General features: G+C 41.0%; 1 protein-coding gene across 3 annotated transcripts in view; it reads right to left on the reverse strand.

Annotated features, from left to right (window-relative positions):
• LOC133007957 (mucin-2-like) overlaps positions 1 to 15,249 on the reverse strand; it is a 22,279-nt gene extending 7,030 nt beyond the window's left edge. For all 3 annotated transcript variants that reach the window (XM_061075769.1, XM_061075770.1, XM_061075768.1), the window contains exons 1-4: positions 15,106 to 15,249; positions 11,596 to 11,796; positions 10,580 to 10,627; positions 287 to 484 (exon numbers count right to left, since the gene is read on the reverse strand). In XM_061075769.1, coding sequence (XP_060931752.1) covers positions 287 to 484; positions 10,580 to 10,627; positions 11,596 to 11,796; positions 15,106 to 15,184 — 526 coding nt within the window. In that variant the 5' untranslated portion in view covers positions 15,185 to 15,249. The remainder of the gene's footprint in view (positions 1 to 286; positions 485 to 10,579; positions 10,628 to 11,595; positions 11,797 to 15,105) is intronic.
• Between the last annotated feature and the right edge of the window lie 215 nt (positions 15,250 to 15,464).

Raw genomic sequence — 15,464 nt, forward strand, 5'->3', positions numbered from 1 at the left:
ACTAGCTGTCCCTACTCAACCATAAGCCCCTGTTGACTTCCTACCCACTGCTACTGACAGGAGTATTTCTATTGCTTGTCGTTTGATTATTCAGGAGAATGAATCGCATGTTTGACGGCTCGAACATACTCGAAAACTCACCAAACTTTACGGGTGTGTCAGGCCTGATGAAAATGTAAGTGTCCCCCCCCCCCCCCTAAAACGCAGCAATTCCATCTCTGTAAAATCCATTTGAATTTTAAGACTAGGCTTTTCAAACGAAACGACAAACAATAATAAATCTTACGTATGCAGCGGAGCGAGGGCGTAGTCCACTTCGTATCACTGTTGTTATTCCCATTGCATGTGGTGCGGTCCGATGTTCCCGCTTTCCTCACGTAACCGTCTATACACATGTAGCGAAAAGATTTTTCAAAACAGGTCTCAGGTGGAGATTTCGTCAGAGGCAGTTCAGGGATTCCGGAACAATTACAATTGCTTTTGTCTGGAAGGGGGAAAAAAGGACAATATGGACACACAGGTCAATGCAGAGACGGCATTATACTACAGTGTTTTTTTCTTGTGAGTTAATTTGAGATAGCAAAGGGGAAAAACTATAAGACGTGTATGGGTGGAATTTAGATGGATATTCGAACACAATGCAACTTAATGTTTTACAGTAGCTCCAGAATCAGTTGTTTAGCTCATGTATGAATTAATCAGTCACACATTAACTCTGGTGGATGGAGTAGATCTCACCTCCCACCTGCAAACAATGCATCAAGTAGTTTGTAAGTGCTACAGGGTGTTTGTTCAAAAACCTTATAGGCCAGAGTTTTTTCTGTAAATCCATGGGGTGAATGTGAATCTAAAAGTTAAATATCTGTTTATACAGTTTGCAGATAAATAAAAGATCCATCATAGATTAAATGGGCCTGACTCTGCAATCCCTTGGGCCTCTGGTACCTAGTCTCAATAACTTAAATTGTACAAGAAGCACACGTCACAGCAAATATAGATAGAAATGAAACAGATATAAAGATATGAAATAATATTATATTCGGTATATTACACTTGAATACATTTGTTTAGCTGTGATATTTTGATCATTGTGTTCCATGTATTGTATTGAGTTAGTCTTGACTGGGTGTCACTTTTAATGTTGAGGTGTAAAAAATGAGTTATGCTGCAAACCGAATAACTTTTTAACTCTAAACTTTAACATATATAAATAAAAGAAAATTTAACTCCTGACAGTTGAGTGTCTCTTCAGACAGTTTGAGTGATTTCCTGTCAAAATACAAGATCTTCCTAGACCCTCTTCCCAGGTAAGTTGTCTTTATACATTGACAGTTATTTTATTTAAATTTTTGTTCTGTGTCTCTTTAGAGACTTGACTGTGTATTATTTTAAATGTTGAGCTGTGGATAAACTTCGGCAAGATGGCGTCGTAGTGTGAGCACCTCGCCTGTAGAGCTTCGGTGAAGTCCACCGAAATATCCGTTTAAATTACGTGTTCACCTGGGGAGACGTTATAATTAAGCGTAGGAGTAGGTCTATAATGAGCCTGGAGGAATATTTTTTGAGAATGCCTCGATCCAAACCCAAGAAAAATACTGCTTCGGAGAAGCATGCTAGCGAAGCTATGGAGCCTGTCGCGGTTGAACCCGGAGATGCCGGCGGGGTGGAAGCCGCTGCCGAGGTGGAGGATCCCGGGAGCGCTGTTAACCCAAGTATTCTTCTGGCTTTGAGCAAGATAACTGACAACATTACGAAGTCATTAAATGTTAAAATTGACACTGTGCTCGCTGCCATACGCGAACAAACATCTCAGATCCAGGCTTTGGCAACGCGGGTCGGGGAAGCCGAGACACGGATCTCTGGCGTGGAAGACACATCGGACGTGTTGCAGGCTAAGGTGACGGGACTCGAGAAACAAATAACCGACATGGCAGATCACATAGATGACTTGGAGAACCGCAGCCGCAGATGTAACCTTCGTCTGGTTGGGCTGCCCGAAGGCACGGAGGGAAAGGACCATGTCACTTTCATCGAGACATGGCTCCCCTCCCATCTCAATATCACAACTAAATCCGGGAAGATCAAGTTGGATCGCGCACACCGCTCCCTAGCACCGAGACCGGGCACTAACCAGTGCGCCAGACCCCTCATCATGAAACTTCACAACTTCGCTGGCTGGAGCGGAGCCGAACCAGCCAGCGGACCGGGTCAGAGTTTCTTTCTTCAACGATTACTCGGCGGTGGTGGCCAGGAAACGCAAGGCTTTCGACGAGGTGAAGGGCAGTTTGAGGAAGGAGAACGTGGAGTATGCGCTTCTATATCCCGCCACGCTGAGGCTGTTTGTTGACGGTATGGTGAAGAGATTTGACACGCCGGAGGCAGCTGCGACTTTCGTAAAGTGGCTTCCTTAAATCTCCGTAACCACCGGATTTTCCCCTTTCTTTAACATCGCGCCTGGACTGTGCCATACGTGAGTATCTGCATAACTCAGGCGTTTGTGACTATGCCCCTCTCATTTCCACTGCTTATAATCAACCAGGTGAAATGTTTTACTTCACCGTGTTCTTGGCGGACAGTAGTGTGTTTATGTCTATGTGTAGGCGCGTGTCAAGCGCATGTCCTGCCTGTCGGCTCTCAGCCGCATGCAGGAGAAGGACGGGTTTTCCCTGCATGTCTAGCAGGGTCGTCGCCAAATTTCTATGTTTGAATGTTTTGTTGTACAGCTCTTTGTTTTTTCTTTCTTTATTTGCTTTTTTTCTCTTACCCAGTGTGTGGGGGGTCTCTTGGCTCAATATGCTTTGTATGATACATGAACAATACCAATAATGAATAAGCTGCGAGTATGTACCTGGAATGTACGGGGAGTCCACAGCCCTATCAAGCGGAGAAAAATAATAACATGTCTAAAGAAGGATGATATAGATGTTGCTATGTTACAAGAGACGCATCTTGATGACACAGAGCATTTAAAGTTGCAACAAGGGCCATTCGGACAAGTATTTTTCTCATCCTTTACAACAAGAAGCAGGGGAGTAGCAGTGTTGATTAGGAGAAACCTACCTTTTATAGTATCTGACTGTGTTAGGGATGTTAATGGTCGCTATGTGATAATCAAAGGAATTTTGCAAGGTCAAAATATTGTAATGATGAACGTGTACTACCCACCTGCCCACCCAGTTACCTTCCTTACCAAAATGTTTTTGGACTTAGCTCCATTCCTTTCTAATTCCACTGTTATTGTTGGCGGTGATTTTAATTTAATATTAAATCCGCTTATTGACAAATTTCCACATAGTAATGCGCCCCCCCCTCCTCAGGCCAACACGCTCCATGCTCTATGTGAGGAGTTTGGGCTTATTGATGCTTGGAGGTGCACCCACCCCTCTGATAAACAATATACATTTTTCTCGGCCCCACATAAGTGTCAATCCAGGATTGATTATTTTTTTCTGCCAAAAACTGACTTATATTCAGTTTTATCATGCGACATAACCAGTATAATTATTTCCGACCACGCAAGAGTAACTATGGACTTTAATCTCAAAACAGCGTTACGTCAGTCTCGTCACTGGAGACTTAATACCATTATTCTTAAAGATGAGGAATTTACTTCCAACTTCTCTACTGAACTTAAAGTATTTCTGGAAATCAACACTTCATCGGCCAGCAATGCCTCCGTTTTATGGGAAACATGCAAAGCTTATGCCAGAGGTTTAATTATCTCGTACTCTGCAACAAAAAAACACCAAAGACAGAAGAAACTAAAATCTTTAGAGAGTGAATTGACGGATAAAGAAAAAGCATATATTGCCTCTCCATCACCACCTTTGTGGCAAGAAATCACGGCAATCAGAACAGCTCTAAATTGCCTTCTTACTAGGGATGCAGAGAAGAAAATGAAATATACTAGACAGAGGTTTTATGAGCACGGAGATAAAGCAGGCAAATACCTGGCCTATTATGTTAAAAAGCGTGCAGAGTCCCAAACTATTGCAGCTGTATCTGATGAAGATGGCCATAAGGTATACGAAATTAAACTGATAAATAACTGTTTTAAGAATTTTTACAAAAACCTATACTCTTCCGAACAGGCTCCAGAGGGAGAGCAATTAATGGACAATTTCTTTGCTCAATTGGAGTTGCCAAATTTGTCAGAAGAGCATAAGACTGCCCTTAATAGTTACATAACTAAAACTGAAGTGCTTAAAGCTATTAATAAATTACAAAATGGAAAGTCACCAGGACCTGACGGCTTCTGTTGTGAATTTTATAAACAGTTCCAAAATATTCTTGTAGATCCTCTTCTTGATATGTTCAATCACTCCTTCACTACAGGAGAATTTCCACAGACACTGAAGGAGGCCAATATTTTCCTAATTTTAAAGAAGGGGAAGTGTTCTGACTTTTGCGGATCCTACAGGCCCATAGCCCTCCTAAATGTGGATAGGAAGCTGCTCTCTAAAATCTTGGCCTCTCGTTTAGAAAATCTTTTACCTACACTGGTTAAGGAAGATCAGACAGGTTTTGTTAGGGGTCGGAATTCAGCTACCAATGTTAGACGTTTATTGAATGCTATCATAGCTTCTAAACAGGAGTCTATTAATGGTCTGGTGCTTTCTCTCGATGCAGAGAAAGCATTCGACCGAATTGAATGGTCTTTCTTACTGTATACACTAGGTAAATTTGGTTTGGGGGAGAACTTTATAAAATGGGTCAAGATTATATATACTAAACCGCAGGCAGCAGTCCTGACTAATGGACTCAGGTCTGAATACTTCAATACTCACAGAGGGGTGATGCAGGGCTGCCCTCTATCGCCCCTCCTATTCGCTCTGGCCATAGAGCCACTTGCTGAGGCCATAAGGGTGACACCCATAATACGCAGTTTAGAGATTGGACAGCTGTGTCACAAAATAACCTTATACGCGGATGATGTTTTAATTCTTCTGAACGACCCTGAAACATCTGTGCCAGGTCTCATTGATGTGATTGACAGATTCAGTTGTTTTTCTGGTTATAAGATCAACCTGGCTAAATCAGAGGCTATGCCCCTTGGTATCCTTTCAACAATACCAACTACTGTACCTTCATTTCCTTTCAAATGGTCTCCCAATGGGTTTGTGTACTTGGGAATCTTCATCACACCATCCTTTGATCAATTATATAAAGCCAACTTTGTACCCTTATTTTGTAAAATTAAGCAGGACCTAGAGCGATGGATGTCACTTCCTGTTTCCTGGCTAGGACGCATTGCCCTGGTCAAAATGAATGTGTTGCCTAGGTTATTGTATCCTATCCAAATGATTCCTGTTTTGTTTTCCAAAAGGGTGCTGGAGGATATAAATGGGTGGCTCAGCTCTTTTATCTGGAACAAGTGTAGACCCAGACTTAAGATGGCAGTATTACATCTACCAAGTTTTAGGGGTGGCCTGGACTTGCCTAATATTAAAATTTACCAACTTTGTGCCCATTTAAGATTTGTAAACGACTGGGTTAAGGGTAAAACTTCAATCTGGATGGATATTGAAACAGCATTATCTCAGTGCAGACTAAGTGATCTATTATTTCTTAATACTTTTAAAGAAATCAAAGCTTTCTGTGTAAACCCTGTAACAATCAACACTCTAAAAGCATGGCGGCTTGTCCGCCGTCTTGAGGGAAGATCAAATATAACATCCATTTTCACCCCAGTAATTAATAATCCTGCTTTTCCCCCAGGTTCTTCGGACCCTGGCTTTCGACAATGGTTTAATAAGAATATTAAATCCCTCAGTGACCTATTGTCAGATGATAAGCTTATGTCATTTGAACAGCTTACTAACAAATACAAATTGTCTAAACAAGATTTCTTTCGCTTTTTGCAAATACGGCATTATATCACTCATAGCACAACCCTTATAGATCACCCTGAAATATCTGCTGTTGAGAGGGTTCTGTTTAACCAACAATTGAAAGTATCTCTGAGCTCATTTTACCATGTACTTAACGGTTTTTCTACTACTGCTGCGCAGGGGGTCAGAGGTGTGTGGGAGAGGGAGTTGTCTGTGACCATAGATGAAGACAAGTGGGATACCATTTGGTCTCTTGCTAAAAAGATTTCAATTTGCACTCGGGCTAGAGCAATACAAATTAAGATTTTACACAGATTACATATTTCCCCTCACCGCAGGTCTTTCTTCAACCACTCTCTCTCCCCTCTGTGTATCAAGTGTAAAACTGATGTGGGAACTTTAACTCATTGTTTCTGGTCTTGCTATAAACTTCAAAGATATTGGGCTGAAGTTATAAGTGAAATAGAGAGAATTTTTCATATTAATATAGGAATGGACCCCATATCCCTGATTCTAGGTCTCCCAAGTGACTGTTTGAAAACAGCAGTCAACAAAAGATTGTATAATATTTTAACATTTGCAGCTAGGAAAAATATTCTTGTGCAGTGGATTAGTGACAAGGTCCCTTCTGTCTGTGGTTGGCGCAAAATAATTTATGAATTGATCCCTTTAGAATATCTCACCAACATCATACATCACAGCGTAGATCAGTTCTACAGAGTGTGGCGCCCATTTTTGGATTATATCGGTCTAGACCTTTCCTCCACCCTATTAAAAGGACTGCTGTGGATTTGAATGACATTCGTGCACTGTGAGATTCATCACCTATTGTATCATGCCGTATGTTTATCCCTTATGTAAGAGCTGTCATTTATGTTTTGTGCTTGTTTGTTTTGTGTCTAGTTTTGTAGACACTGTTTGTTTGTTGAATAGAAACCAAAAACTGCAATAAAAACAATGAAAAAAAAATAAAATGTTGAGCTGTGTAAAATGACACATTTCTCTCTTTAACTGCAAAGGTAAGAATAAATAAAAAAATGAATGAAAAGATAATACACGCCGAAAACTTTTTTTTTTAAAAGCGTTATATATATATATGTGTGTGTGTATGTATACAATACCAATGTATACTTTGATTTTGTTATGTTTGTATTTTTGGTCTGTGTATTATATACATTTAAAAAGTAAAAAGTAAATCGTGAAGAAAATACAGAAACTTGCAGAAAACATTCAAAAAGCTCTAATGGTCTGACAATCCCTGGCGCAATAGTGAACTTTCCGTCCACTCAAGTGTGATACGACAATATAACAGGAAAATGTCTGGACGTGTTTGGACAACACATTCAGGTGAACTTGGAAAGTGAATCAATCGAGTTACTCTCTCATATTGCGTTTTATCAGTTTTTATTTTCTGCAGCAACACACATCATATTTACATGGAGGGCAATATTCTGACTATTGACCTTATTTTAAATAAGACATTACACTACAATGATTATGATGTTTACATGAGTTGCTAATACAATATTTCATTGATGTTTATTTTTAAATATTACAGAGCATAGGACCTTGTAATGCCATTAACACTTATACATCTCTATATAATGCGACTAATATGCCACATGTCTTATTTTAAGTATTGCTTGTTCCAAGTGTGACCTTAATCAAGGTAAGATAGAAAGAAAATGCTGTTTACATGACAGGAGGAAAGACATGTGAGATAAAAAATATTAATTGTCAAAAGGCCATGTTTGCATTTTAACAGAACATGATTTAGTCACTGCGACAATAATAAATAAAGGCAAAACAGTGAAAACTTTTTAAACAATTTGCATTACATATAGTTGTCCGTATATACAGTGTATATGTATAAAATAGGTCATGACCTGTATCAACACCATGCATGAACAAACAGTGTCACACACAACCAGGGATGTAGCTACCATTTCTGACAGTGAGGTCACTTCCTTGATATTTATGCATTTTGAGGGGCTATTTACAAGTTCTGAAATAAAAAAAACCCGTCTCCAACTCTAACCCAAAGGACATCAAGAACATCATCCAGACCCAGAAGCTGTGCAGTAGTGATGGTGGTGTGGAAGTTTCCTATGTTTTTTATCGCATCATGTTTTTATGTCGGCCCAGCATGTCCCATTCACTACCATGGAGGAGGCTGGTTTATAAGCTATAAGCCACCAAGGGGGCTTCAAGGCACTTTGGCTTCTCTTTTGTCATCAATCTTTATATGCAGTCTATCGTTAGGACCTTATCAGCTGATCAGTCATTGACCTCATTGCACCAAAGAGCCTTCAGCAGTCGATACGAGAGCGACACGTTGATGTTGAGCTTTTTAATTGTTATTTTTCAGTGCATTTAGTTTGTGCTCTCACTGGGGTCGACGAGATTTTCAGCTTGTAAAGTGACGTTCAAAAGAAATGCCAAACCTTGTAGTTGGAAATCAATATATAATATATATGATATGTATTACAAAAATAAAATGAAAGTGTGCGTCTTCCAAAGTTCAAACACTGTGTACGACATTAAGTTACATGTACTCTGATTTTATACCTGAATCTGATTGGACAAAGATAGTCCAATCACAAAGCACAGTCAGTTACCTTCCTGGACGCTGCACGCCCACATTTCAGGCAGCTCAACCACCTGTTCTCTGACAGGACAGTTTGACGCTGCTTTGTGATTGGATTGTCATAGTCCAATCGGATTCAAGTACAACAAAAAGTCTAAACTCACACCTAGTGTCAAACTTATTGAAAACTTTAACTTTTCAAGCAGATTCACCACAGGGTTTTACAAAGGCTGACTTACAGCTTTAAACTCTTGACTTCCTGTGTCAGCGGAAGGTTGCAGGTTACAAACTCTACGATGCCGGTTCAGCTGGAACGTGATTCATGGAAATCCTTTCTTCATCTGTCGCAGGCCTGTAATTTCTTTGAGACTTCCTGAGGAATGAAGACAACGGTGATACAATTAAAACCCTAAGTGAACACACATGATTTGAAGGCAGAAATGTGAATCAAATTGTTCTACCTCAATTTTAGTTATTTCATGAAGTGAAAGAAAGTGTAACGAAACATAATTGCAGGTATATAATTCATTCTTAAACCCTTAATGTTCACATCATTACCTTCTATAACACACGTAGCTGATTCCCATTAAAGCGCAGACGATCACCAGTGAAGTGCAGACAATCAGGGCTGTTGTTGTCGTGCCAAGCCCTATAAAAGAAAGAGGAAACTAAATGTAAAGCCATTTCCTTCCTGTATGCTCCATTACAGCATTTGCTTCATGTAGTGATCACAAGCCTTTCATGTGTATCTCTTTAGCAGTTAACTAACAAAATATGGAAAGATGACAAAACGACAGGAAGTAGATAAATCTGTGGAACATCAAAAATTATGGTAAAACTTGGAGGAGGGTGGTCACTGAATGTCCTGATGAGTATTTATCCTTTAAAAGCATCACTCGCTCATTTACAAATATCACAGGTCAGATCATACCAGGATATGTGGTGAAACTTGGTACTGTGACAGTGTGAAACTTACTGTGGTCAGTGTTGCCGGACAGGTGAGAATTATCCGTCCTGTTATTGGGAATCTGGTTGGACGAGGATGGTGTCGTCCCGTCTGTTGCTACGTTTTTAAGATGTGAAAGAAAGGATTTGTAAGATTTTCCTGTGGGTTCGATAATGTATTTACCGATCTGCATTTAAGAAATTCGTGGAAACCTTGCCCGAAGTCTCAAGACGTGATTTACACAGTACTGCTGATTTTTCATGTAACCCTTATTTAAATTGATTAAAAAAAGAACAAACATTTTGATAGAAATTCCTGTAGAATACATCAACTCAATAAATAAGAGAATAAAGAATTTGTAATTTAAATATGGCAGCAAACATTTGACTAAATGTGTCATTTTTAGGTTGTCGTGTGGTGTTTACAATAATTCACAAGATGTAAACATGTTTTTATCTTATATGCTACAATATACAAAATATTGTAAATATTGAAGTAAATCCACTTAAATGGCCTAAAATGCTCTAAAGTGTGTCATTAAAAGCAACACCTTTCACATTATGGTCATTTGACTCATGCACCACTTTCAGGGATGCAGGGGGAGCTGGAGCCAATCCCAGCTGACATTGGTCCCCAGTGCATCACAGACCCAACACACAGAGACATCGAGTCAAGTTACAAGCTCAAATCAATCATTGCTGTCTTTGGATTTGGATTTAGGGAGGAAGCCGGAGTACTCGGAGAAAACCCACGCAAACACGGACCAGAGAACACGCAAACACAATACAGAAAACCCCTGGCCCAACAGGGATTCGAACCGGAGACCTTCATTCTGTGAAGTATCGTTGCATCGCGCTGCCAATGCTAACAGAAATTATCTCAAACAGACAGTTGTAGAATTTTCTGCTCTTCACCTCCAACAGTTCAAGCAAATACAGAGCTCACTGATGTTGTGGGGTTGTTGAACCATCTGCAAACACACACCATGATAAATTGCCTCACATTGCACATGCTAAATCTTACTGTGCATGTTGTAGCTTTTTTGTTTTGTTTACATGCACGCTCTTCACCCACTGCACAGTTGAATACACCTGATGAAGCTTCTTTGATAAGCAGTGCTTTTGCGCTTTATTGATTAAAGCCAGGAAGTCATGTCGTAAAAGTTAAGACTTGTAACTGTTTTCCACTTGATTCATGCAGACAGGGAGGACTCACTTGTTACTGGGATCTTTGGTGGAAGTGTTCTGGTTCTCTGGGGGTCGGCTAAAGAGTAGAAATGAGAAGTTGGACATTGTTATCGACCTACTGCAACAACAAACTATGACTAAGTTGGAAAATAAATATATAAAACTGGATCTAAGTGCAAGAGAGAGTATCAGGCAAGCTGTAAAAACCGATGGATCTAATACTTGCCATGATACTATAGTGGACTTTGCCTGATTACCTCACACTTGGCAATGCTCTCTCCAGGGTCAGCTGTATCATGATCCATCGCTATACATCACCAAGCACTAGATATTACTCTACGCTGATGATATGTCGCTCCTTGTCCAGAATGCCCATCTATTTGTCAAGTGCATGAAAGAGAAGTTTGTGTGGAAATGACAGCTTTTGTAGCAGAAGTGTTTCTAAGGTCTTAAGTTGCACTAGCTGTCCCTACTCAACCATAAGCACCTGTTGACTTCCTACCCACTGCTACTGACAGGAGTATTTCTATTGCTTGGCGTTGATTATTCAGGAGAATGAATCGCATGTTTGACGGCTCGAACATACTCGAAAACTCACCAAACTTTACGGGTGTGTCAGGCCTGATGAAAATGTAAGTGTCCTGGATTAATCCGCAATGGGGGTGACAAAATGTTTCAACAGGGCCCCCCCTAAAATGCAGCAATTCTGTCTGGTTCAACCGATCTTCACCTACTGCAGAAGGAGATAAGCTTCGTTTTACAGCTCTTATTCGACTTCCCCGTGTTTATTCACCGGGTTGTCTACACCAGATGGCGTGGGCCGTAATGCATGATTGGCGGGTGTGTCTATTTGACTGTACACGTTGGGCTAAAGTTGTGTATTAAGATCTGTCCTATAATCTGAGGCCTGTGGGTCAAGCTCCAGTAACCGTGTGGGGAGATATACAGTAGTACTTCACTCAAGGAGCAACCATCTCTGTAAAATCCGTTTGAATTCTAAGACTAGGCTTTTCAAACGTAACGACAAACAATAATAAATCTTACGTTTGCAGAAGGGGGAGGGCGTAGTAGTCCACTTCGGAGCACTTTTGTTAGTCCCATTGCATGTGATGCGGTTTGATTTTCCCACTTCCCTCACGTAACCATCTATACACGTATAGCGAAAAGTTTCTTGAAAACAGGTCTTGGGTGGAGGTTTCGTCAGCTTCAGTTCAGGGATATCTGAACAACTGCAATTGCTTTTGTCTGGAAGGGGAAAAAAGGACAACATGGACACACAGGTCAATGCAGAGACGGCATTATATTACAGTGTTTTTGTCTTGTAAGTTAATTTGAGATAGCAAAGGGGAAAAAATACAAGACTTTTATGGGTGGAATTTAGATGGATATTCAAACACAATGCAACTTAATGTTTTACAGTAGCTCCAGAATCAGTTTCTTAGCTCATGTATGAATCAATCAGTCACACATTAACACTGGTGGATGGAGTAGATCTCACCTCCCACCTGCAAACAATGCATCGTGTAGTTTGTTCAAAAAAACTTATAGGCCAGAGTTTTTCCTGTAAATCCATGGGGTGAATTTGAATCTAAAAGCTAAATATCTGTTTATACAGTTTGCAGATAAATAAAAGATCCATCATAGATTAAATGGGCCTGACTCTGCAATTCCTGGGGCATCTGGTACCTAGTCTCAATAACTTAAATTGTAAAAGAGGCACAAGTCACAGCCAAGATAGATATAAATGAAACAGATATAAATATATGAAACAATATTATATACAGTATATTAAACTTGAATACATTTGTTTAGTTTTGATATTTGTATCATTGTGTGCCATGTATTTTATTGAGTTAGTCTTGACTGGGTCTCACTTTTAATGAGTAATGCTCTAAACTTTAACATATTTAAATAAAAGAAAATTTAACTCCTGACAGTTTAGTGTCTCTTTATACAGTTTGAGTGATTTCCTGTCAAAATACAAGATCTTCCCTTGATCCTCTTGCCAGGGAAATTGTCTTTATACATAAAAATGTACGACATAAATACATTAGATTACACATGCACACATTAATTTTGTTATTTTATCTTTTTTTTGTTCTTTGTCTCTTTAGAGACTTGACTGCGTTTCATTTTAAAGGTCCCATCGTATGAAAATTCCACTTTTGTAGTGCTTCTACACGTTAATTTGGGTATCTGGCATGTCTACCGTCCCAAAAACTGTGGAAAAACACAACTCCCGCGATCTGGTGTGGTTTCTCTATGTCAGGAAGTATGCGCTAGCGAGCGTCCAATGGGGTTATGGGCATTCTTTACGTCATTGGCAGTTTTACGTCAGCGCAGAGACCCCCACCAACACTCGACCCACCAATCGATGGAACCACAATAGATTTAAGAACCACCCACTTTATTGACCGTCCATCGGTTTGCGCCGCGATTGCATTCTTGCGAGCCTTGTAAACACTTGGATAAGCTATCTAGCAGCATGACACGAATTCGACCACCGAGAGCCACCGCGTAGCCCGTAGCCTGGAGCCCGGGAGGCGAGAGCCCGGAGCCGGGAGAGTGAGCTGTTGGTGTTTTTTCCAGGTAGGAGCTCGGAGCTGCTTCACTGTGTTGATGCTGTGGTTATGCTGCCTCAACTGGATGTGACTTTGTTGTTGTTGTTAGCAGCAGCTAACGCTGGCTTCTGTGTGTGTGTTTTGCCCCGGTGGAAGCAGCATGTATGAATACAAAACAGCTTGCTGCTAGCGACGCTAACGCTAGCGACGCTAACGCTAGCCTAGCGTTAGCTGCGGCACCGGCACCTCCGTGCACCGCCGCTCTCGGGTCCGGGACGTCCCGGTGAGGGCTCCTTGGAGGTGCCGCTGTTAGCTCTCGGAGTCTAGCTTGTGTGTGTGTATGTTTGTGGCGTCCCGGGCATGCAGCACGTTTACATAGAAAACAATGCACTCGGAGGCTAACCCGACTCGTAGCTTCTGTGTGTGTCTGTCTTTGTTAGAAACTAGCATTGGAACGTGTTCAAGGAACCCCCCCCGGTCTCCGGTTGCATTGTACCGGTGCCGGTGGGCTCGCTCAGCGCCAGGGTGGCGAAGCGGAGGAGGAGGAGGGGGGCAGAGAGCTGCACATTATAACTTTTGTGGCTCTTACAGATTTGCTCCACGCAGCCCGAGCTGCACGAACCGGTGCCGGTCACCAGCAGCTCGCTGCTGCCTCCGTCGCTCGCTTTATAATAGACTCATACCCGGGGTTTTAAGTGCATTTCGCCGCAGAAGCTGCAGCAGTGTTAGCTTCCAAGGCTAGCCCCCACATCCCTTTGCCTGTGTGTGTCTGTGTCTATCTGTGTGTGTGCGTGTGTCTGTGTGTGCGTGTGTCTGTGTGTGTGTGTGTGTGTGTGCGAGCGCTCAGATACAATTATATACTGTATACACACATATCTAATGCATGTATTTAAATAAATGTACATCCTTATCAGAGGGTGTAGTAGTTTTAAAATTGTAGCTTCAATGAAGAAACACAACAAACAAATACAGAAATATGTGCAGGACAGTGACTTAAAATTATTTTAACAACCTTACATATGCTAAGGAGAGATTTAAGACGTGAAAGTGGATGTGTGTGTGTGTGTGTGTGTGATTGACAGGGGGGGGGGCGGGGCGGTGAGAGAGGGGGGGGGGGGGACTCAAAAGAGGTCAATCTTAAGAGGGCTGTTTTAGACAGGGTAAAAAGGCTGTTGTTTTAAATGATCCTTGTGGTATTTTGACCAAAAAATGTTACAGACATTTCATTAAGACCCCAAGGAACCATATCAACTGTGGTAAAATGGGCATACGAGGGGACCTTTAAATGTTGAGCTGTGTAAAATGACACATTTCTCTCTTTAACTCTAAAGGTAAGAATAAATGAAAAATGAATGAAAATTAAAATAATACGCAAGAAAACTTTTTTTTAAAGCGTTATATATATATATATATATATATATGTGTGTGTGTGTGTGTGTGTGTGTGTGTGTGTATACAATACCAACGTATACTTTGATTTTGTTATGTTTGTATTTTTGGTCTGTGCATTAGATACATTTAAAAAGTAAAAAGTAAATCATGAAGAAAATACAGAAACTTACAGAAAACATTCAAAAAGCTCTAATGGTCTGACAATCCATGGCGCAATAGTGAATCTGAAACTATCTGTTTAAGGTTTGAGTAATTTCCTATAAAAATATAAAATCTGCCATAGATCAAATGGGCATGACTGCCCTCCTGATATCACTTAATACATACAACACGGTCATACATTGATTGTCGTGTTTTTATTATTGTGTTATGTATTAGATGTGTGTCGGAAACTATATAGAAAGAAAGAAAGGAAAGCTTAAGAGATAGACAAATAAAAAACGACCAATATTAAATGAAAATAATGCACTCGGAACCGCTGTCAGACAGCATGTCATTCCTTGCTGCTATGTGTGAATATGCAGAGTTTGATCTGATCAGCGCAGTTAACACTCGCAGTCAAATCGCCGAGTTGTCGACGGGAGTTCTGCACGGTGCTTACCGGCGGAGGAGCAGCGCGCGGCCCCGAGCAGACACACGATCACAGCGCGCACCGGGAGAGACAGTGAACCCGGATCCATCTGGAGAACCGCCGACCTGTCACTGCATCGTGTCCGGCAGGTAGACTGACCCCGGTACAGACCATCCTCACTGACACTCACACTTAACACCCCGCCGTCACTTTCACTTTCGACCCGCCACTCCTCCGGGGCGGCCACGTGACGCCTGCCGGAGGACACGTTTATAGTTTTTCAACAACAACATCCTCACGCTGGACTACAAATAATATATTTGTCGATTTGAGTCAATTAAACACGTTAATCTCTGCACGTGACACGTTATGTGGCAGCTCAACACTTC

This window comes from Limanda limanda, chromosome 1 (assembly GCF_963576545.1).
Source record: "Limanda limanda chromosome 1, fLimLim1.1, whole genome shotgun sequence".
In the NCBI taxonomy this organism is placed as follows: Eukaryota; Metazoa; Chordata; class Actinopteri; order Pleuronectiformes; family Pleuronectidae; genus Limanda; species Limanda limanda.